Genomic DNA, 23533 nt, shown 5'->3' with positions numbered 1-23533 from the left:
GAAAGTGTGAAGTCTTACCCACTGGACCACCAGGGAAGTCCCCATGTGTTCATTCTTCTGGGGTAGGCATTTGGGTTGTTTCTAGTTGGGGGTTATTGTGGATGATGGAGCTGCCCTTCTAGCAGAGAGATCTGCTCTTCTGTTCTCCAAGGAGAGTGAGACCCCAGAAGAAAGGGACTTAGGAGAGGTAGCCAGGCCCACCCCAGGGGTTTAAAAGACCTGCCCCTGCCCCACCCCCACTTTCATTTCTCTCTGCCCCAAGCCCAGCAAGGCCACAGACGATGAGGTTTCAAGTTTTTATCATAAAACAAAGCTTAAGTCACAGAGAACAGGACACTTTCCACTCAACACATGCAACACACATTCCCTGAGCACCTGCTGAGGCCAGGCTGTGTGCTCAGCCCCAGGGGAGACCAGAGACGGGGGAGGTCATGGTCACTGCTCCCAGGGGCTCACAGGCTGGTGAGGAGACAGACAGGGGCACATCTTCCAAACAATTCTCAGGGAATCAGAAGTGCTAAAATAGTCCGGGAGCGACTCATCCCTCCCGGGAGGTCAGGAGAAGTCACATTTGTGTGGCGTCTTGGGAGTGGGGGGACTTTTGATGAAAGGGTTGTGGAGGGGAGCTGCAGGAGGTGTGGAGGGGAGGGTGTGCTCAGGGCCTGGGCCAGAGGTTCTAGACTTCACGGAACATTCCAGAAAAAAACAAAAACTAGGAGACCTACGCATTATGCTAACTTTTCATTGTTACAGGTTGAAAAGTGAAAGCGTTAATTGCTCAGTCATATCCGACTCTTGGCGACCACATGGACTATAGCCCACCAGGCTCCTCTGTCCATGGAAATTTCCAGACAAGAAGAGTGGAGTGGGCTGCCATTCCCTTCTCCAGGGGATCTTCCCAACCCAGGTACAGGTTAGGGCATCACAAAAATAAGAGATTAAAAAAGGAAACGCTATCACCTCCTTTCAACATCACTTCCTAAACATGGGACTATTTTAATATTCTACTCCCTTCCAGAAAGGATATCATTTCCAAATAAAAGGCTCTCTTTCAAAGTTGGTTTAATTTAACAAAAAGATACTAAGAATTTTTTTTTTTTAAGAAAAAGATACCAGGAAATCCTTATTTCCCACTTTGCTGCTGCTGCTGCTAAGTCACTTCAGTCGTGTCCGACTCTGTGTGACCCCATAGACGGCAGCCCACTAAGCTCCCCTGTCCTTGGGATTCTCCAGGCAAGAACACCGGAGTGGGTTGCCATTGCCTTCTCCAATGCATGAAAGTGAAAAGTGAAAGTGAAGTCGCTCAGTCGTGTCCAACCCTCAGTGACCCCATTTTGCTACAGACCCTAAAAATCTTGCCCCTGGAGTAGCACCATTTTGCAAAACAGGAAATGGAAGCCGCTTAGCGGGAGGGAAGTGAGTGCCTGGGGATCTGGGGTGAGAAAGGAGGCAGAACTGGAGCTGGCCACAGGGTGTGGACTTTACCCTGAAGACACAGGCCACCCTGAGGGCTTTGAGTAGGCTGGGGTTCCATCTGCACTTTAGAAAGACCTTGTGGAGGGAGGCTGGGTGAGCAGAGGAGGTTGGAGACTGGGTCTTGTTCCCAGGGCTCTTGTACCTCCTTCTGAAGGTCCCCCCAGCCAAGGCCACCTGCTGAGCCCCACAACACCCAGGAGACCCTGAGCAGGGTGGACAGGCATCTCTGGAGTCATGGACATGCTGGGACTGGGGACAGGAAAGGCTGAGCACCATGACTAGTCCTGCTGTAAGTAGAACTTGGTGACCTTGATGGCCTCTGTGGGCGTATTGGTGAGGCCCACGGGCTGGTCGGCCTCCAGCGATGTGCAGAGGAACCAGCCGGGGCAGGCAGCTGACTCGAAGCTGGTGGTGGGGCCGTTGTCAGAGCGGATGAAGGCGAAGCGCTTGTCCTGCTCCCTGTTCTGGTTCAAGTCGGTGATGTTCACAGCCTGGAAGTCAAGAAGAAGCAAATGAGGGCAGAGGAGCAGAAGGTCCTTGCAGCCCACCTGGCCATCTGGCTGCCCAGAGTAAGTGCTGGGGAAATGCTGGCCTGGCAAAAGTGTCCTTGGTCTCAGGACAGCCTGACACAAGGAGGTTGTCCCATGCTTACACCTTGATTTGGGGACATCTGACCACTGTAGCCTTGGGTCCATACATTTGGCAAACACACAGTACCATCAACAGAGGCCAAGGCCTTGGAGGCTGGATTCTGTCGTGTCTGCACCTCTGAGAGATGGGAGAGTGCAGCAGCTGGGCAGGGCATAGCAGTCCACATTATTCGCAACATCTGGTCATTGCTACTCCTCACAAAGCAGGCAGTCACTTTCCACTAAAGTGCCTGTTCACTAGTGGTCAGAAAGGACAATGCCACAGTTATAGCCATTCTCATTTGGGTTAAGATTTTGTCCAATAGTCCCCTGATAGAAAGCTCTCTTTTTCCAGGGCTGATAGCCCATTAATGTTGCACAGGAGCACAAGGCCCTGGAGGGGATGCCATCTCATGGATTTGAGTAGATAAGGGATGAAAAAGAATGGTCCCAAAGGTTGGCTTTACTGGAAGAGGGCAAGTCCAAGTAGGTTAGTGGCCCTTGGGCAAGAGAGTGACACACAGACACTGAGGTCCCCAGAGAAGCCATGCATCCTGGTGTCCTCATCCTGGTAATCCCCTCTCTCATTGAGGCTAGACTTAGCCACATGGCAAGCTTTAGTTAATTGGACATTAATGGTATGATACAAACAAAAGTTTAATAAGTGCTGCACACTAAGGCTTGCCTTTTTGGAGTTATCCCTCTTGGAAACCAACCATCATGCTGTAAGGAAGCTTAAGCTGACAACTGAAATCAGTGAGACCATGTGGAAGGAGAACCTGGAGGATGAGCCTCAGGTAAGATCCCTGCTGAATGTGGCTGCAGGAGGGAACTCAGCTACAGCATGGGGCACAGATCTACCCAGCTGATCCTAGTCAACCCACAGAATCACGAGAAAGGACACGCTGTGCTCGTTTTAAGCCTCTGAGTTTGGGGTGGGTGTTGTCTGAGGGAGGTCCTTACCTCTAACTTGAGCTTGATCTCATCTCCAGATTTGACGCAGGCCAGGCACATCTTCCCCCCATGGATCCCCAGGAACATAGTATGAGGTTCGATGGGTACCACATCTATCTTCTCTGGGGAAGAACAAAGGGGAAGTTCAGGTTGTAGAGAAGAGGAGGCAGAGATGGAGAAGACACAGCAGGCTGGACTCTCCCTGGGGACTTTTCTGTTCCCCTAACTAAAATCCTGGGCTTCCCTGGTGGCTCAGTGGTAAAGAATACTTCTGCAATGCAGGAGACAAGGGTTTGATGCCCACGTCGGGAAGATCCCCTGAAGAAGGAGATGGCAACCCACCCCAATATTCTTGCCTAGGCAATCCATGGACAGAGGAACCTGGCAGGCTACCATCCATGGGGTTGTGAAAGAGTCAAATACAACTTAGCAACTAAAAAAACAAGCAGATTAAAACCCCAAGGTCAGAAGGACAGTGAGGCCCCATCTTCTTGGTCAGGATCCAAACAGAAGATCAAACCAAGCACACTATCTAGCTACTCCTCAAGGACCAAGGCACCTAAATTCTGCTCCAAGTGATTGGTACCCTTCTCTTCTTTCCCTGGGCTTCCCAGGTGGCTCAGTGGTAAAGAATCCACCTGCCAATGCAGTAACGCAAGAGACAAGGGTTTTATCCCTGGGTCGGGAAGATCACCTGGAGGAGCAAATGGCAACCCACTCCAGTATTCTTGCCTGGAAATTCCCATGGACAGAGAAGCCTGGTGAGCTACAGTCTATGGGGTCACAAGAGTCGGACATGACTGATCACGTGCATACACCCCCTTCCCCAGGACCCCTGTGCTCTAGGTCCACAGGTGTGCTGCCCATGGGGCGCAGTACATGATATCAGGAGTGGGGCCCCATGACTTGGTCCACAGAAGCCTGGGTGGGTTTGAACCCATTTTTTTCCCGTGGTGGTCTCCATGCACTCATTAGGAGTGAAGACCTCAGTTTCTCTGTGCTTTAACATCCTTATTCGGAGAGTTACCAGAGGACAGGAAAAGTGGGTCTCATGCCCTTTTAGAGTGAGGAAGGGGCAGAGAACAAGAATGGGCATCATGCCATTCTACAATACCAAACCAGACAACAAGGACGTGAAAACATCCTAGAGGGCTGTTGCTGGAAGAAACTCACATCCTATCATCCAATTGCCCTTCTTTTACTAAGGGGAAAACCAAGGAACAGAGTGAGTGAACCTTGCTCAAATTCATCCAGGTTGACATGGATCTGGAATATGACTCAATGTGGTGTCCAAGATTAAGGGATATAACCCAGCCTGTGGATGGTGTATTAATTTTAGGTGGGAGTGAGAGTTTGAACACACAGAAACAGAGGCTTCCTGGGCACTAGAGGAAGAAAAGGGCTGGTCTTGCCTTCTGGGCCCTACCTTCCCATTTGTGGCCTGGGGATCATAGTGTCTGTAGGTGGTGGCTCCCAACCTAGGCTCTACCCTCTCTGTATTCTTGAGGCTCCCCTCATATGTGTCCTTCAGTAGCCAGGCCTCTCTAGCTTCAAACGTGGCCACAAAGAACCAACAGGGATTAAGATATGGTACCTAAAATTCCCAGGGTCAAGCCACAGTGCTGCAGACCCCTGGGCAAAGTGACCAGTGCCCACTCAGCATTGACCTTCCTGGCCACCACTCACCCTCTAATTTAATATTTGCTTCTTGCAAGTATCCAGCAACTAGTTGGTTATTCCTCAGGTAGAAGATCTTCTGGTTGACATCCCAGATCCTGAAAAACAGAAGGACCCAGCTATAGTGGACAGCTCCTGTGTGCCCAGCCCCTTCTCTGTATTCCCCAGAGTGTGTTCAGTTTTCTCCCAGGGGTGTGGAATTAAACACACCCATAGCATGAATGTGAGGACTGAGGTCAACACTGGTTAAGAGACAGACCCAAATCCCAGATCTGGTAGGCCATGTACCTGCCTTCTACCTCTCTTCTCACCTTGTTTCTCATCCTCAGCTTCCCAAGCAGCCACCTCCTACGTCAGCAAAGCAGACTCTAGATTAGGACCATTAATAAACTTCCTGGGTGTAGACATGTTCTTTGTCTGCACCATCCAATATGGTAGCCATCAATCACTTGCAGCTATTGAGACATGCAGCTATTGAGCTCTTGAAATGTGGTGTGATTGAGGATCCGCATATTTTCTATTTTTTTTTTTTTTTTTTGGTCATGCAGCATTTGGAATCTTAGTTCCCTGACCATGAATCAAACCTGCACCCCTTGCACTGAAGCACAGAGTCTTAACCACTGAACCACCAAGGAAAGTCCCCAATTTTTTATTTTCTTGTATGTTTATGAATTTAAATGAAAATCTAACGAGTCATCTGAGATTAGTGTCCCCCACAGCACAGAGCTAGAAGCTTTAAGGGTCAGGCCTCATTGCAGCCAACTCACTCCAAGCCTTAGACCGTGAAGACTTGTCTCCAAAGTCTGTTCCCTATTGGCAAGTCAGTTCACCCTGTGGCCTGTTTCTGGCTCCTTGTTTTTTCTTCTTGATGAAGGGCCTCTCTGTCTGAGAACAGGGCTTGTAGCTGTGAGATGGAGTAGCAGGGCCCCAGCCAGGACGTGGACGCTTCACTCCCTGCTGCCTCCATCCCTCAGCATGACCTTGGACCTGTGCCTCATCTCCTCACCTGTGAAAGGGGGCTGGCAACACCCATCTCATCAGGTGACCTTGAAGAGCCCATGAGCTCAGAGAGAGGGGGTCAGTCAAACCGTAAAGTTCTTGGCTGGAATGAGCATTTGACCTTTCATGACTATTCTTAGCTCCTGAATGAGTTGAATTCCATCTGAAAGGATTAAACGTTCCTTTCTAGAGGCCTCCAGTGATAACTTCTGGAGATCCCAGCCAAATGGGAGGAGGTCGAGGCAGACCCCTGAGAAGAGGAGGGGCTTCTCTGGGACTCACACAGGCACGCAGAGTCCCAGCCTGTAGCCTCAGGCATGAGAAACTCGATGAAGAAACAGACAGGGGCTCCGTGGACAGGACACAGCCCAGAGCTCCAGACTGATGGTTAACAGCGCCTGATTGTGTTGGACCATCAGAGGGTCCAGCTCCCCTGGGGGCTCAGTTCCCCCATCGGTGACCTGGAGTGAATTCTAACCCTACCTGCATTACAAGGTTATGAAAGCCAAAGGCACGGATAACATTGTGACAGTGTTTTGAGGGCTGGAGGGTGAGGTCATCCCGACAAGTCCTGGGACATCGGAGCCCAGAGGCCACGTGAAGACAGAGCTCTGTATTAATCACCATCACAGCCTGCTATTTTTACAGCAGGGATGGTGACACCTCGCCACATTCCTGACCCAGTTTTTAATAATCGTAATAGTTTTCAGGAGCCTGATGAGCTGCAGTCCATAGGGTCGCTGAGAGTCAGACACGACTGAAAGCCCTGTCCACCACAATAGTTCTCAGACACTTTACTGCTCACAAAACACTCACAATGTTATCTGTGCCTTTGGTTTTCACAACCTTGTAATGCAGGTAGGGTTAGAATTCACCCCAGGTCACAGATGAGGAAACTGAGCCTCCTGGGGAGCTGGACCCTCTGACGTACCAACACAATCAGACATTGTTAACTATCAGTCTGGAACTCTGGGCTGTGTCCTGTCCACAGTGACCCTCTCTGTTTCTTTGTCCAGAGTACTCTCCTAGGCTTCAGCCCCAGCATGGTTTCCAGGCACGTTTCTGTCACCAAGATGCCTGAGCCCCTGAGCAAGTAAGTCAGGCTTCCAGTCAAGCTTTGCACATCTGGGAGATTTTTAAATACAAGTGCTGAAGACCATGGATGTGGCAGCCAACCTTACTTAACTAACCTTAGGCAGCTAACCTTAATTATTAAGCGATGCTTAATGGCTCAGACGGTAAAGCATCTGTCTACAATGCAGGAGACCCAGGTTCAATCCCTGGGTGGGGAAGATCTCCTGGAGAAGGAAATGGCAACCCACTCTAGTATTCTTGCCTGGAAGATCCCACGAACAGAGGACCCTGGTAGGCTACAGTCCATGGGGTCGCAAAGAGTTGGACATGACTGAGCGACTTCATTTCACTTCACTTCACTTCACTTTCAAGCCCAAACCCAGGGCAGCCCCAGACGGCTGTGTCCTGGGTCGCTTTTCTACCCCTCCGGCCCCACTTCCTTGGGGTCAGCCTTACCTGAAGGCTTGCATCGTGCAGGGTCTCTTTCCCAGGGGGAGGCAGGCCGTTTCTGAATGGAACAGGAAGAGGAGGAGACAGATTAGGTAACTGTGGATGTAGATGTCCATCCTGTGACCTTGAGGCGATGGGAGACTGCCATTTCGGACCCAGAGGAGCTGCTTATAAAGAAAAGAGTGGCTCACCCAGCCGGGCTGCGGGCGCCTGTCCCACGAAAATGAACGGAAACGCCTGCACATTTCCAAAACGAGAAACCTTGCTGTTGTCACTTTCAACCCTGCCGAGTGTCGCAATGGGATGTCGTAACCCATTCCCTCCCCTTTTCCTCTGTGCAATTTCCCCAAAATTGAGATTTCTATTTCCCCTTCACCCAGTTCTTGGGAAGAAGGGCACAATGAAAACCCAAGCCCCTCATCTGCCCGACAGGTATCCCGAGGCTTTGAAAAACCAAATGCGAGTAGAAATGTCCCCCTCTTGTAAGAAGCCAAGTGGCAGTGTTCCCAGTGCACGTCAGAAACTCAGGCTATTTTGTGTTCTTTGAAAGAGGGACAGCCTTGCTGGACCTTGGACCGGGGGCTGGCAAATACTCTGTCAGACAGAGATCAGATAGCAAACGTTTCAGGATTTCTGGGGCCATACATCATTATTACTCAACTGGACTGTCATAGTTGAAAAGCAATCTTAGACAACCTGTAATGAGTGCGTGTGTGCAGTCACTGAGTCCTGTCTGACTCCTTGTGACCACATGGGCTGTAGCCCACCATGCTCCTATGTCCATGGGATTCTCCAGGCAAGCATACTGGAGCGGGTTGCCGTTTCCTCCTCCAGGGGACCTTCCCGATCCAGGGATCAAACCCATGTCTCCTGCATTGGCAGACAGATTTTTCCCCCACTGAGCCACTGGGGAAGCCCAGCCAATCTGCAAACCCACAAGCTAATTGGGTTCCAGGACAACTTTATTTACAAAACAGGTGGTGGCTGGATTTGGCCCGAGGCTTGCTTTCTCCTATTCTAGAGTAAACTTCCTGAGAGGGGACTTTGAAACCAACTCTATTCCTGTTATCCTTGTCTTTGAAGTTAGGGTCTTGGGAAAATGGGATGAACTCCACATTCCATTCGGGATGGAAATGAATCCAAAATCTGCCTCTGGTACGTGCTATTTGCCACCTGTGTGACTTGGAACAAATCGTTTGTTTGGGTCTCTGCTTCTACCTCTTCATACTCAGAACGAGGTCGATTACGTCATCCTTACGGGCACAGGGAGAGGAGGAATGTGAGAGGCAGAGAGGGACAAAGGAATGCGGAAGGGAGGAGGACACGGAGGGAAGGAGGGAGATCGGCTGATTGGAAGGTGAAAGTTCTGGGTCAGAGTAGGCATTCAGGAACACTAACTTCCTTTCTTACTACGTTCTAGACAGGGAAAGTGAAGTGAAGTCGCTCCATCGTGTCCGACTCTTTGCGACTCCGTGGACTGTAGCCCACCAGGCTCCTCTGTCCATGGGATTTTCCAGGCAAGAGTACTGGAGTGGGTTGCCATTTCCTTCTCCAGAAGATCTTCCCTACCCAGGGATCGAACTCGGGTCTCCTGCATTGTAAGCAAGACGCTTTACTGTCTGAGCCACCAGGGAAGTCCCAGATAGGGAAAAGGAACGTATATTCCTCTTTATGGACAGAGAAGAGTTGGAGCGGGTCCTGCATGATCTCAGTGGTAGGAGGATGGACCTCTAGTGCAGAAGGACAGAGTGTGGCTTTTGAGAACTTGATGGGCACTCAGCATCATCCTGCCTCACCCCATCCTTGTTTCTGAAGAAGACCCAGAGAAGGAAAGAGATCTGCCCAAGGTCACACAGCTCGTCCATGACAAGGTACAGCCAGAAATCCAGGTCTCCTGGTTCCCACCCTAGGGACACCCTATTACAGCAACAGATCTTGAGGAGTCTGACTTTATTTTCAGCCAACCCATCAGAGGTTGTGTTCAAATAAGGGTAAAATCTGTGAAAAAGGAAGGCTTGCATGGCATATTTGAAAGTTACTTTTTTTTTTTTACTTTACAATACTGTATTGGTTTTGCCATACATCAACATGAATCCGCCACGGGTGTACATAAGTTCCCACTCCTGAACCCCCCTCCCACCTCCCTCTCCATACCATCCCTCTGGGTTATCCCAGTGCACCAGCCCCAAGCATCCTGTATCCTGCATCGAACTTAAACTGGCGATTCGTTTCTTATACATGTTTCAATGCCATTCTCCCAAATCATCCCGCCCTCTCCCTCTCCCACAGAGTCAAAAAGTCTGTTCTGTACATCTGCGTCTCTTTTGCTGTCTCGCATACAGGATTATCGTTACCATCTTTCTAAATTCCATATATATGTGTTAGTATACTGTATTGGTGTTTTTCTTTCTAGCTTACTTCACTCTGTATAATCGGCTCCAGTTTCATCCACCTCATTAGAACTGAAAGTTACTAGGAGAGTGGATGTTAAAAGTTCTCATCATGAGCAAAAGCAAAAAATTAATTGTATTACTGTGTTGTACATCTGAAACTCACATAATGTAATACATCAATTGTTGCTGTTCAGTCACTTAGTTGGAGAAGGCGATGGCAACCCACTCCAGTACTCTTGCCTGGAAAATCCCATGGACGGAGGAGCCTGGTGGGCTGCAGTCCATGGGGTCACGAAGAGTTGGACACAACTGAGCAACTTCCCTTTCACTTTTCACTTTCATGCATTGGAGAAGGAAATGTCAGCCCACTCCAGTGTTCTTGCCTGGAGAGTCCCAGGGACGGGGGAGCCTGGGACAGCCATGGGTGCCGACTATGGGGTCGCACAGAGTCGGACATGACTGAAGTGACTTAGCAGCAGTAGGAACAGTAGCTAAGTTATGTCCAACTCTTTTTCGACCCAAAGACTGTAGCCCGCCAGGCTCCTCTGTCCATAGAATTTCCCAGGCAAGAATACTAAAGTGGGTTGCCATTTCCTATGTTATTTGTACCTCATAAGTCAGTTATATCTTGATAAAAATGTTTTTTTAAAGAGGAAGTTTGCAAATGAACTTTCTCAGATCTTTAAAGAGCTCTTCTTTCAGAGCAAATGCAACATTTCTGCAAAAATTGTGTCACCTCCCTGAGTGGAATGAAACAGCATGTAGGCCCTTTCTGGGCAGGGGGTAGAAGTCCCTGGGGCTGGGCAGTGGAGTTGCTTAGGACTGGGGCTCCCAGGCAACGAGCCAGGGCTCTCTGGACCTGTTTCCTTATCCACTGTGTGTATTAGTTGCTCAGTCGTGTTCCGACTCTTTGCGACCCCCTGGACTGTAGCCCTCCAGGCTACTCTGTCTGTGGTATTTCCGAGGCAAGAATACTGGAGTGGGTTGTCATGCCTTCCTCCGGGGATCTTCCCAACCCAGGGATCAAACCCGCGTCTTTTACATCTCCTGCATTGACAGGAGGGTTCTTTACCACTAGCACCACCTGGGAAGCCACCCCCTACTGGCATCTCTGACTACATGCAGTCTCGCTTCTGGCACTCAGCCTTCACTCCATTTCCTGAGTTGAGGTTAATGACCATGCCACAGAGTGGACTCTGCCTCCCCCATCAGCACCCCAAGCTTCCCTCCCAGCTCCAGACATCACCGCTATAACTGGTGCCTGCTACGCGCCAAGCCCTGCCCTGCTAGCCACCAGCGACAACAGAAATAACTAAGACCCACTTCAAGGGAAGCAGGACATTCAGGCGAAATCCGTGTCTTAAGAGGGACACGAGATGGGCTCCACAGAGACCACACGGGTGAATCTTCATTGTGGATGCCTGTAAAGTGTTCAGGGCAGTCTGCCCACACAGGAAGTATTCTATACATGAGAACTCTTTCTCAGTTTCAGTTCATGGCATCTTTCAGTTCTAGGATTTCCAGTTGCTTCCTTTTTTTTTTTTTTTGTAGAGTTTCTAGTTCTCTGCCAAAAGTTGAAATCTTGTCTTTTACACCTTTGATCTGTTATTTGTTCAGGTTCTTACAAAGGCTGCTCCAGTTGACTCTATCATTTGAATCCCCACTGGCTTTCCTTCTATTGTCTCTTTTTCTCTGTTGCACATACTGTCTTGCGAATGCTGATTACTTTTATTAACTGTTGGACACTGTAGCAAAAACTGTAGAATCATTTGAGGCTCTGGGTAATGTACGCCCACAGAGACACTTCACTTTTTTTATGTGCAAATGTTTACAGCAACATTATTCACAGCCACATATTCTTAACAGCCCAAATCTGAAAACAATCCAAATGTTCATCAGTGGATGAGTGGACAAACTGTAGTTATCCTATGATATTGTTGTTGTTGTTTAGCCGCTAAGTCAAGTCCAACTCTTTGCAACCCCATGGACTGTAGCCCATCAGGCTCCTCAGTCCATGGGATTTCCCAGGCAAGAATACTAGAGTGGGTTACCATTTCCTTCTCCAGCGGATCTTCCTAACCCAGGGATTGAAGTCATGTCTCCTACGTTGGCAGATGGGTTCCTTTCCGTGCAGCCACATGGGAAGCCCTATCCTCTGATACACTGCTGGGCAATAAAAAGAAGCAAAATATTGATACATGCAACAATATGGATGAATCTCCAAAACTTGGCGATGAATGAAAGAAGTTAAGTACAAAAAACAATGTACTGTATCATTTCATGTATATAAAATTCGAGAAAAGGTAAAACTATAATGATAAGATTCTCAGTTGTCTGGAGCAGGAGGTCTAAGGAGGGTGTTGACTGTGATGAAGCATGGGAAATTTTTTTGGAATGAATATACTTAGTGCTACGGGTTTCCATGGTGGCTGAGATGGTAAAGTATCTGCCTGCAATGCAGACAACCCGGGTTCGATCACTGGCTCGGGAAGACCCCCTGGAGAAGGAAATGGCAACCCACTCCAGTACTCTTGCCTGGAAAATTCCATGGACAGAGGAGCTTTGTAGGCTATAGTCCATGGGGTCGCAAAGAGTTGGACACGACTGAGTGACTTCACCTCACCTCACCTCACCGAAATATACAGTTAAATATGGTTAAAATAGTATGTTTTAAAAAATAATGTATGTATTTATTTTTGGCTGAGCTGGGTCTTCGTTGCTGAGTGGGTTTTTCTTTAGTTGCAGAGAGCAGGGGCCACTCTCTAGCTGTGAGGCATGGGGTTCCCACGGAGGTGGCTTCTCTTATTGCAGAGCACGGGCTTTAGGGCACACACTTTTAGGCTTCAGTAGCTGCAACTCCTGGGCGCTAGTTCAGTAGTCGTGGTGCACGGGCTTAGTTGCTCTGCGATATGTGGGATCTTCCCGGACCAGAGATGGTTCTTCTGCTGGGCACCAAGGTCAAGGGCACTGCAGCCCCAGGTAACTTCACCCAAACAGGACTTGAGATGACTCAGAACTGGGTTTCAGGAACTGTGCAGGCTGCTCCATTTAGGTCCCAGCCCAAACCTGGTTTGTTTAAGGTGGGGCGGGTTTCTCCTACTCAGTGGGAGATAAAGTACAAACTGTGTCCTTCTCTGCCCCTGAGCCCCATGAGTCTGCCTGATAGAAGTGGTTGAAAAGTTGAGCAGGAGTCAGAGAAGGAAGGAGTTTTAATTCCTCTCCAAGGAGCAGGGCATTTATCTAAAAGGAAACTGAATCAGAGGGTGACAGTGTCAGATCTGTCTTATTAAGATCAACCTAGGAATAGTGACCAGGTGGATCAGAGTTGGACTGAGCTTGGGGGTGACTGGACCTGAAAGAGTGGGGTGACACAGATCTCGGCAGTTGGTGCTGACAGCAGAATCTCCAAAGGTGTGCTTCTGACTTGCAGCGCTGGCCAGCTTCTTGGGTATATGTGCCCACCAGGGATGATTTCAAGCCATCCATCTCACTAAGTAAGTTGGGGAAGAGATGGGATCTCGCTGTCTCCAGCACCCTAAAGGTACAGGGAGATTTGACAGCTCTTGAGTCTTTCTAGAGAGAAACTGTCTTCATATTTCTCAACTCCAGTCTTCCTCCTCTGTAGCCCAGATGGCTCACCACATGGGTCCTGTCCCCCTTGCAGAAAAGCAATGTGTGTGCATGCTCAGTTGCTTCAGTCATATCCAACTCTTTGCGACCCTGTGGTAGCCCTCCAGACTTCTCTGTCCATGGGATTCTCCAGGCAAGAATATTGGAGTGGGCTGCTATGCCCTCCTCCAGGACATCTTCCCAACCCAGGGATCAAACCCCTTTCTCTTGTCTCCTGCATTGGCAGTCTGGTTCTTTACTACTAGTGCTGCCTGGGAAGTGCAGAAAGGGATGTCTACTGACAAATCCAGTTTATCAGGAAATGTCAATGAATCTTGATGCAAATTTTCAGCTGTGTCTCCTGGAGTTGTTTTTGTTGTCAATCCAAGGACTCCTGGGAAACATTTAAGCTGCTGGCTTTGGGTGTTCAGGTGTGCACCTTTGACTTAATTTCGTATTTCAAATCTTCAGCTAATTCTTGAATGCCTGAGTTACAGTGCATACACAATACAGTCAGCACTATTGTCCAGACCTTGTAAACTTTTCCTAAGATAATAGAACAAAGACTCTAATTACTGTCTCCCAGAGATGAGTAAATGCTTGAATACAAAGCAGAGGAAAAGGACTAGAAAAACAAGTCCCCATAGTGTAATCTGCTGTCCTCTCTTGGTCGGTCTTCACCTACCCAGCCCTGCCAGGCAGCCAAGTTAATTTCAACCAATTCTGGTAGCTGATTAGAAGAAGCTCCCTATAGCAGCAGGTCAGGCTTCCCAGGTGGCTCAATGGTGAAGAACCTGCCTGCCAATGCAGGAGATGTAGGTTCAATCCCTGGGATGGGACAATCCCCTGGAGAAGGAAATAGCAACCCACTCCAGTATTCTTGCCTGAGAAATCCCGTGGACAAAGGAGCCTGGCGGGCTACAGTCCATGGGGTTCCAAAGAGTCAGACATGACTGAGCGGCTAAAGAACAACAAAACAAGAGCAGTAGGCCAGGTTTGGAGACAAGTATTCTCCTGAGCATCTCTCCACCAACCTGCAGCCATCACAGTGATCAGCTGGTGAAGGTCAGGAGAGTGTGCGTAAAGCCAGCTGCGACTGATTGCTGATTTATAAGAAGCCTGTCCTCCTCCCAGATGATATGGTCCACATGGGGTCTAACTGATAAGATGGCTCGTCATGTCGACCTCGCAAACGAATAAATCACAGTGATCCTTGAGACTGACCAAATTGCCCACATGGCATCCTGTTCTCTCACTGGTGCCTATCTTCTCAAAGCTGTGAGACCACCAGATTCCAGACCTCCAACTACGTGACCATCCTTTCAGAGAGTTTTTCATTGGTGGGATATAAGAAGGACTCTGTCAGAAAGGGAGGACGCTGGTTCTCCTTAAGGGCCAGTCACCCTCTCTTTTCCCTGGAATAAATTTCCCTTTTCTTGCCTGACTACCCAGCTCGCTCTCTTTTTCTCTGCCCTTGCCTTCCATTCTGGTGCCAAAACCAAGGAGGGAAGATTCACCGCAACTGGGTGGGCTCCTCTTACCAGCCCACCTCTGATGGTCCCCTCCCTTGGACCTTGCTGAGAAACTGAGAAGAGCTCCGGGACGGGACTTTCCACTTGCCTTGTTGGACTGATGTCCACATACTGACCCACATTTCACCCATTGGTTTCAAGGGTGGGTGAAATCCCATTCTCTTGGATCCTCTCTCTTGTCATTTCCAAGTCCTAGCCCTAGGCGGAAGGATCCCGAGGCCCTCAGGCCCTCATCCATCTGCCCCATCTGACCTTGAAATAGGGGACGTTCATTTCAAAGCAGACTATAATTCAGTTCAGTTCAGTTCAGTTCAGTTCAGTTCAGTTGCTCAGTCATGTCTGACTCTTTGCGACCCTATGGACTGCAGCGTGCCAGGCCTCCCTGTCCATCACCAACTGAGTCGGTGATGCCATCCAACCATCTCATCCTCTGTCTTCCCCTTCTCCCACCTTCAATCTTTCCCAGCATTAGGGTCTTTTTAAATTACTCTCTGAGAAAGTCCTGAGAACAGGGATGCTTTTTTTCTCGGATCTTTCTCCTCGCTTTCTCTCGCCCTTGCCTAACCTCCCTATTCAGCCACAATGGGTAATTCTCAATCCTAGCCCTCAAAATCTACTCCTCTAGGATTCCTTCTCTGAAACCTAAAAGCCTTGGGCTTCCAAGGGGAGATAAGACCAAGAAGACTTATTTACTATTCTAACACTGTCTGGCTGCAATACAGGCTTGATAACAGTTCCCAGTGGCCAAGTATAATTTTCTCTGGATCTCGATAGCTTCTGCCGCTGCATTGGCAAATAGTTAGAAATCCTTTATGTTCAGGTTTTCCTCGCTCTCTGCTCTCGACGTTCTCTCTGTGAATCCTGTTCTTCTTCTCAAATACTCTTAGCCCATTCTGGGCCACATCCTCCTAATACAATGTCTCGTGACCCCTGTTCAGATTTTTCTTCTTCATCCTTCGACCCTTCTGACCACAGGCCACCACCCGCTGCCCCCGCACCCCCTCTGCCATCACTCTCAATCTCCTTGCAGCTGCTCCAGATCCAGTTCCACAACCTCCACCTTACGTCCCCTCTTCCCTCCTCCCTCCTTCCCTCCTTCTAAAGGGCAGGCCTTGGACAACTGCCACAGCTCCCAACACCCCTCCCCAGACTCTGCCTGGGATAAGCTCTGAGACCTCAGCCCCACCCTCTACCCTGAGGGTCCCAAGGCCTTACCCCAACCTCCCTAGATGCCCTCCCCTTACCAGTCCTGAACAACTTTAAACAGGAAACTTCACTGCAGGACCCCTCTCCCTCCCCTACCCAACTCCTCCCTTTACCGGAAGTAGCTGGAGCAGAAGGCATTGTTTGAGTTCATGTCCCATTCTCCCTTACAGATCTATCTCAGATTGAAAAGCGTCTTGGCTCCTTCTCCTCAGACCCTGATAATTATCTAAAATAATTCAAGTATCTTACCCAGTCTTATGACTTAACCTGGCATGACATTTACATCATCCTTTCCTCCACTCTTCTCCCAGAAGAGAAGGAAGGAGCATGGCAAGTCTCTCAGGTGCATGCTGATAAGATACACAGGACAGACACTAAGCCCTCAGGGGCAAGGGCTGTCCCCCAAGATGATCCCAACTGGGATTATCAGGCAAGGAGACCTGGATGAGCAGCCTGTAATCATATGATTGCTTGCCTCATTGTGGACCTTCAAAAGTCAGGGCATAAAGCCATCAACTTTGATGAGCTCCAGCTCAAAGACTGGATGAAAACCTGGCATAATTTCTAGCCAGGTTAATGGAGGCCCTACAAAAACATACAAAATTAGACCCCACTTCAGCAGAGGGCACCATTGTCCTTAACACCTATTTTATCTCCCAGTCACCCCCAGATATCTGAAAGAAACTAAAGAAGGCAGAAGAGACCTTTTAAATTTAGTCTTTAAGATTTTCAATAACTGGGAAGAACAGGCAAAGCTAGAAAAGGCCCAAAGAGATCAGGCCAAATACCACCTTTTAGCCACTGCCCTACATAGCTCCAAGCCTCCATTAACCAACAAAGAAAGGAAGCCACCTGGGCCCTGCTTCAAATGCAGCAAAGAAGGCCACTGGGCCCTCTCATACCTAAAGCCAAGGCCCCCTCCAGGTCCGTGTCCCAGCTGTGCACAAAGGGGCACTGGAAGGTTGACTGCCCAAATCCCCCTCTAGGAATCTGGACATTCCCTCCTGGTCCCTAGCAGGAGTCCTCTGACCCAGCTCTACCCAACCTCCTCAGACTCACCGCTGAAGACTGAAGGTGCCCAGGGCCCCATGTTCCGACTCTCATCACCTCTGTGGAGCCCAGGGTAACTCTTACAGTGGCACGTAAGCCGATCTCCTTTCTCATTGACACAGAGGCCACTCACTCTTCTATGTCTGCCTACTCTGGAAAAACCAAGGTCTCTCAGGTCTCTGTTATAGGGGTTGATGGTTTAGTATCTATACCACGAATAACCGAGCCTCTACCTTGCACACTTCAAGATACCCCATTTTCCCATTCTTTTCTTATACTCCCAAAATGCCCCACTCCTATTCTTGGGAGAGACCTTCTTTCAAAATTCAAAGCCTCTGTTACTATCCCAAGCCCACCCTCTGATCTAGCCTGGTAACTGCTCCTTAACACCCACCACTTCTGTTGTTTATCTACAACAGGCTCCTTTCTGTTTTTCCAGACAAAACTCTATAGACAATTCTTACCCCCAACTAGAAACTATACCGCCACACCTCTGTAATCACACTTCACATCTCTCCTTCCTTTCAGGCTGATCTGTCTATCATGTCTCAGGAACTGCAGGACTTTCTCTTACTTTGTCAGGGAGACTCCCTTCTGCATATGGTGTAAATACTCCTCTTGAAGGGGTTACACTGGCAAGTTCACTGTCAGTTCCAGAGACTACTAGTAAGTTCCCAGAAAGACTCCTATTTGCTATCAATTTCAGCTGCTGTCTTCTTACTCCTGGAATATTTTTCCTATGTGGAACCACTGCTTATTTATGTCTTCCCACTAACTGGACAGGAACATGCACTCTGGTGTATCTGGCCCCAGATATTTCTATTGCTCCTAACAATCGGACCCTTCCTACCCCACTAACTCATAACTGACCCAGACTGGAAATTCAATTTATTCCTCTATTAATCAGTTTAGGAATAGCCGCTGGGATTGGGACAGGGACCGCAGGACTCACAACTTCTTTAAATTACTATCAAAGCCTTTCTAAACTCACAGCCTAGAAGAAATACCTAGCAGCCTTATCACTATCCAAAACCAGCTAGATTCCCTGGCAGCCGTGATCCTCCAAAACAGAAGAGGATTAGGCCTCCTCGCAGCAGAAAAAGGAGGTCTATGCCTATTTTTGGCGGAAGCCTGCTGCTTCTACACCAATAAAGCAGGCTTTGTAAAGGAAGCAGCAAGAAATCTGACAAACAGGGCCTCGAGAATACGCCAACACCTCAGTAATGGGAAAACTGCGTAAGCAATTGGAATTGGATGCCCTGGGTCCTACCTTTTCTAGGCCCCCTCCTTCTACTTAACCCTTTTCTAACTTTCGGCCCAAGATTAATGCGTCTTTTTTCAAAATTTCTTCAGGATTGCTTATGAGCCTTCACCAACTGAACTATCCACAAGCTACTTCTAACTCACTCGGATTATCAAAAACTTCGACCCCACACAAATCCCCTTGACCCCCATTCCAGCCTTTTCTTATCTTATCCCCATGTCACCCCTGTCCCACAGGAAGCAGTTATAGCAGACTGACCTTCAGCCCTAAATCAAAAGGCTGGCGATCCCTTTCTGACGGAGTCCTTCTTATACGCCACCAATGAAAAATTCTCTGAAGGGATGTTCATGTAGCCGGAGGTCTGGAATCTGGTGGTCTCGCAGCTTTGAGAAGATAGGTGCCAGTGAGATAACAGGATGCCATTTGAGCAGTTTGGTCAGTCTCAAGGATCACTGTGATTTATTCTTTGTTTGTGAGGTCGACATAAGGAGCCATCTTATCAATGAGACCCCATGTGGACCCTATCACCAGACACTAATGGTAAACTCACCATGAGTCCTTTCTGAGGTTCAGAGTTTTCCAAGATTATCTCCGTTCCAGCAGTTTCTGGGTTTGATATGGATCTGCATTGAAAGCCACTGTTTGTCTAAGTTTTCATCATGTTTTCCAAGGTACTGGTTTGCTCTTGCCTTCTGGGCTTTGGTGATAAATTAGGTCTCTGCAGGCAGGGTAACGGGAGAGGAGACAAGAACTTGGGGGAGGGAACAACTCTGTTTCTTGCCTGCGGTGTTTTGGCCTCTGTGTTCTACTCTTTTATACAGGTCTTGTTTGGTGGTGATTTAGTTGCTAAGTCATGTCTGACTCTTGTGACCCCCATGGACTGTAGCCTGCCAGGCTCCTCTATCCATGGGATTTCCCAGTAGGTTGTCATTTCCTTCTCCAGGAGATCTTCACAACCCAGGGATCGAACCCGGTTCTCCTGCATTGCAGGTGGATTCTTTACCAACTGAGGCACCAGGGAAGCCCAAGTGCTGGTAGTTTTCCTGCCTGGAAAATCCTATGGACAGAGGAACCTAGTGGGCTACAGTCCATGGGGTCACAAGAGTCAGACACAACTGAGTGACTGAGCAGATACACACACAACAGTTGAGCAAGGTGGGTGTAGATACTCCTTGAGAGACACACTCTCAAGATGGGGATGTACTCACTTCGTAGAATAAAAAAATCAAGGCTCAGACAAATTAAATCACTTGCCCCAGATCTTGGTTGAGCCAAGATTTGAACCCAATTCCTCCACACTGCAGTCCTGCTGGAGAAGCAGGTGACGTCTTTTCCTCTCTGCTTCGTCACATAGTTAACAGGAACAAGAATTGTATTTGTTCTTATGCTGTTCCCTATGCTTCATTGCATAGTTAACAAGAACAAGAATTGTATTTGTTCTTACGCTCTTCCCTATGTGTTTGAACTCACATCATATAGAGCAATGATTTATTCTCTGTTTGAAAATTTTAGGAGGTTTTTTTGCTAGTAAAGAAAGGATGATTCTAAAACCTTACATAAGTTAAAGAGAAACCTCTTTACTTGGTTATGGACTAGAATGGCCCATTTCCCTAGTTTTTCCAGGATATTCTTGGTTTCAGTACTGAAAGCCCTGTGCTTAGTCTCATCTAACCGTTTCTGACCCATTGGACTATAGTCCTCCAGGCTCCTAGTACTGGAATGAATTTTCATTTTCTTCTCCAGGGGATCTTCCCGACCCAGGGATCAAACCTGTGTCTCCTGCATGGCAAGCAGATTCTTTACCTGCTGAGCCACTGGAGAAGCCCCACTGAAAGCCCTGCATCCTGGGAACATTTCAGTTCCTGGAAAACAGATGGTTGCTCACCCTTAAGAAACCTTTCCTGGTGGCTCAGATGGTAAAGAAGCTGCCTACAGTGCAGGAGACCCAGGTTCGATCCCTGGGACAGGAAGATGCCCTGGAGAAGGAAATTGGTAACCCACTCCAATATTCTTGCCTGGGAGATCCCATAGACAGAGGAGCCTGGCAAGGTACAGTCCATGGAGTCACAGAGTCGGACAAGAGTGAGTGACTAACACAAGAAAACTTTAGAAGGTGCTGGCATCATCTGGTAGCTACTGCTGCAAATTGCAGGCACAATTAAAAATCATTGTCCCTTGCCAAGTAACCTAGTAGCAGAGATGCTGTCCATTTTACTACATGAATAGACAGGTAGGTAAAGCATGCTAGAGTACTCCAAAACCATGGTAAGTCTCCCACTCAAGAAAAGAGACTATAGCAGATATAGTGTTAATCAATCACTTTCATTCTGATCAAATTAATTTTCAATTAAGCCATTCATATTTAACTTCCTCCAACTATGTAATCAAGACATGGTCACCATCTAGTAGCCTGAAATTGTTTTCAGACTTAAGTCGTAGAAAATATTTACTTTTTCATTGTCATCATCTTCATCCCCTCCTCCTTCCCTTCCTCCTCCTTCACACGCATCAGCTATAAGATTAGCAGTGTAAACAGAGTTCCACTGAAGTAAATAGCTTGTCCAGGGTAGCACAGAGTACACACAGGGCAGTTCCATCTTCATCCTTGTCTCTTTCTTCACTTTTACAGCTCTTCTGTCAAACCTGATTATCTCTGGGCCCTCTCTGGTTGGCATCAATGTTACCACCCCTGCTCCAGGTGTTAGGGAACGTGGGTTCCTCCTCCCAGGAATCACAGTGTCTTCACTGAGTTCACATACATTTGTTGCTTGAATTCAATCCAATCCAAGTTATACTTTAGGACCAAGTTTTAATTGAACATCTACTATGTGCCAGGTGAAAATATTTTGGAATGAACCATTTATAAGCATAGTGATTTCTTCATAGTATATCACCGTCTGTTCCCGGGAGTTGCATCTTCCTTTACACACTTGAAAGATACACAAGACCATGCGCTATTTCACACAGCCCACTGGAGACTGTTACACCCTCTGGGGGAAGGGGAAGGTCAGCTGCTTCAGAAATCCTGGCTGTGGTTTACAAAGCATTTCTCCCTCCATGATCACGTTTGGTATCTGTGCCCCTAGAGTATATTCCATGGTTTGGAAACAGACTGTCTGCTGTCAGGCCCAGCTCATTCCCTTATACTGGCTGTCTTGTTTTGAGCAAATTACTTAACCTTTCTGTGGCCCAGTTTCCTCTTCTGAAAATGTGAACCATAGTAGTCCTTCCTCATGTGGTTATGGGGAGAATTAAACTGTGTAAACAGTTCAGCAGAATGCTCAGCTGGAGCAAGAGCTATGGAAGTGTTAGTTATTACTGTGTCCTTGAAACCCTGAGTTTGCCAGCCTCCTCTTGACATTGAGGAAAGTGAGATCCAGAAAGGAGAAAAAAGTTACCCACTAGAGGCCAACTTAGTATTAAAAATTGGATCTTCAGACCACCAACTTTAATATCCTTTCTCTGCCCCATATACATTTTAACCAGAAATTGCAAACCAGTAGCTCATAGACTGAATATTTTATTTGCTTTCTTTATTGTTTCATTTTGGGACTTCCCTGTAACTCAAACAGTAAAGAAATCTGCCTGCAATGCAGAAGACCCGGGTTCGATCCCTGGGTCAGGAAGATCCTCTGGAGAAGGGCATGGCGACCCACTCCAGTATTCTTGCCTGGAGAATCCCATGGACAGAGGAGCCTAGTGAGCTACAGTCCATGGAGTCGCAAAGTCAGACATGACTGAGCGACTAACTACTACTGTTTCATTTAATCAGAATGCTACACATCACAACATCAGAATATCCAATTCTTTTTGAAAACTGAGAAGTTCTGAGGCTTTCCTGGCAATCCAGTGGTTAAGACTCCATGCTTTCACTGCAGGGATTGTGGGTTTGATCCCTGGTCAGGGAACTAAGATCCCACATGCTGCATGATGTGGCCAAAAAAATAAAAATAAAAAAGAAAAATGAGAAGTTGTGGCCACTTTGGCCTGCATTCTCATGGGCCAGCCACTTGGTACTGACTAGTGTCAGCCCCTAATTCTATACAGTCCCTGCCCTTCTCTATTACCCCTCAGATCTATGGCTGAGGACCAGATTGTATTAGTATTTCTCATTGAGCTTACAATGTTCTTTCTCATGCTTTACAGAAACATTTCTCCAGTTTTCCACCTCTCTATTGACAGTAGGAAATGACCAATGGGCTCCAAGGGCTTCACGATTATTTTCTCACACAGGCATGCTTCCTTGGGCCGCCTGCTCACTCAGTATGCACGGGGTTTGCAGCCCCTGCCTCAGACATCTGCACAGTCTCCCCGTGGTGGCCACTGCCTGCATGGTGGCCAGGTCTCTCAGACAGGCCAGGAGCTCCATGTCCTTGACATTCCCCTTGAAGCTTGCTCTTCAGAGTCTGAGAGCACTGGGTAAATACTTTTCATTCCCATGTTTCAGATGGAAAAATAGAAGCAGAAGGAGCTTACCTAAAGCCATGGTGAAAGATGAGGTCCTCCAAGGTCTTCCAGGCTCTTGCTCCAGACGGAGCGGCGACAGGAAGGAGGCACAGCCAGGCCACACCTGGGCCACCAGCCCCTCCCAGGGCAGAACCACTCCCTCCTACCCAATTCCTGGCGGAGGGTGAGAGGAGGAGCCCCAGCCTGCCTTCCCACATACCCACGCAGGGCTGGCCACTGCAAGGAGGTGGGCAAGCCCAGCTTCCAGAACGGTGACTCAGGCTAACAGAAGCCAGACGGGTTCTGAGCTGCATAAAATCGGAGGTCACATGTGAGGAGCTGAGCTGGATTAGTGGGGCTGGACCTTTGTTCCCACCCAACCCCAGTGAGCCCCAGTCTGTGCCTGTGTGTACACCTTCATCCAGACAATGTGGGTAGACTTAACCCTGTGTGCCCTTAACCTTAACCAGAAGAAGGTTCTCTTCTGGCAAGCCTCCAGAGAAAGCCACAGAAGGTCCCTGATGATCTTTTAAAATATATATATATTTATTTATTTTTGGCTGTGCTGGGTCTTTGTTTCTTCATGGGCTTTCTCTAGCTGTGGAGGGGAGGGGCTACTCTCTTGTTATGGTGCTCGAGCTTTTCATTGCCATGGCTTCTCTTGCTGCAGAGCACGGGCTCCAGGGTGCTTGGGTTTCAGTAGCTGTGGTTCCCAGATTCTAGAGCACAGGGTCTGTAGTTACACGGGTGCACGGGCTTAGACGCTCCGCAGTA

The 23533-nt window shown here is 48.3% G+C and overlaps 1 protein-coding gene across 5 annotated transcripts; it reads right to left on the bottom strand.

Moving 5' to 3' along the window:
- Positions 1-282: 282 nt before the first annotated feature.
- Positions 283-22934, bottom strand: IL1RN (interleukin 1 receptor antagonist). Of its 5 annotated transcripts, XM_040224240.1 has the most exons (6): positions 22790-22934; positions 18864-19031; positions 7266-7317; positions 4746-4834; positions 3069-3181; positions 1105-1967 (listed from the first exon to the last, which is right to left on the bottom strand). In XM_040224240.1, exons 3-6 carry the CDS (start codon positions 7277-7279, stop codon positions 1755-1757), a joined length of 429 nt encoding a protein of 142 aa, XP_040080174.1. In that variant the 5' UTR covers positions 7280-7317; positions 18864-19031; positions 22790-22934; the 3' UTR covers positions 1105-1754. The 5 variants fall into 5 exon arrangements, with proteins under 5 accessions (XP_040080170.1, XP_040080175.1, XP_040080174.1 ...); XM_040224241.1 differs by lacking the exons at positions 18864-19031; positions 22790-22934 and adding an exon at positions 7451-7529 and having other exon boundaries at positions 1046-1967; XM_040224239.1 differs by lacking the exon at positions 18864-19031.
- Between the last annotated feature and the right edge of the window lie 599 nt (positions 22935-23533).

The sequence above is a fragment of the Oryx dammah genome, unplaced genomic scaffold (genome assembly GCF_014754425.2).
Source record: "Oryx dammah isolate SB20612 unplaced genomic scaffold, SCBI_Odam_1.1 HiC_scaffold_25, whole genome shotgun sequence".
NCBI classification, from domain to species: Eukaryota; Metazoa; Chordata; class Mammalia; order Artiodactyla; family Bovidae; genus Oryx; species Oryx dammah.
Note: the sequence above shows the minus strand (reverse complement) of the source record. Positions and strands in the feature narration are given on the sequence as shown.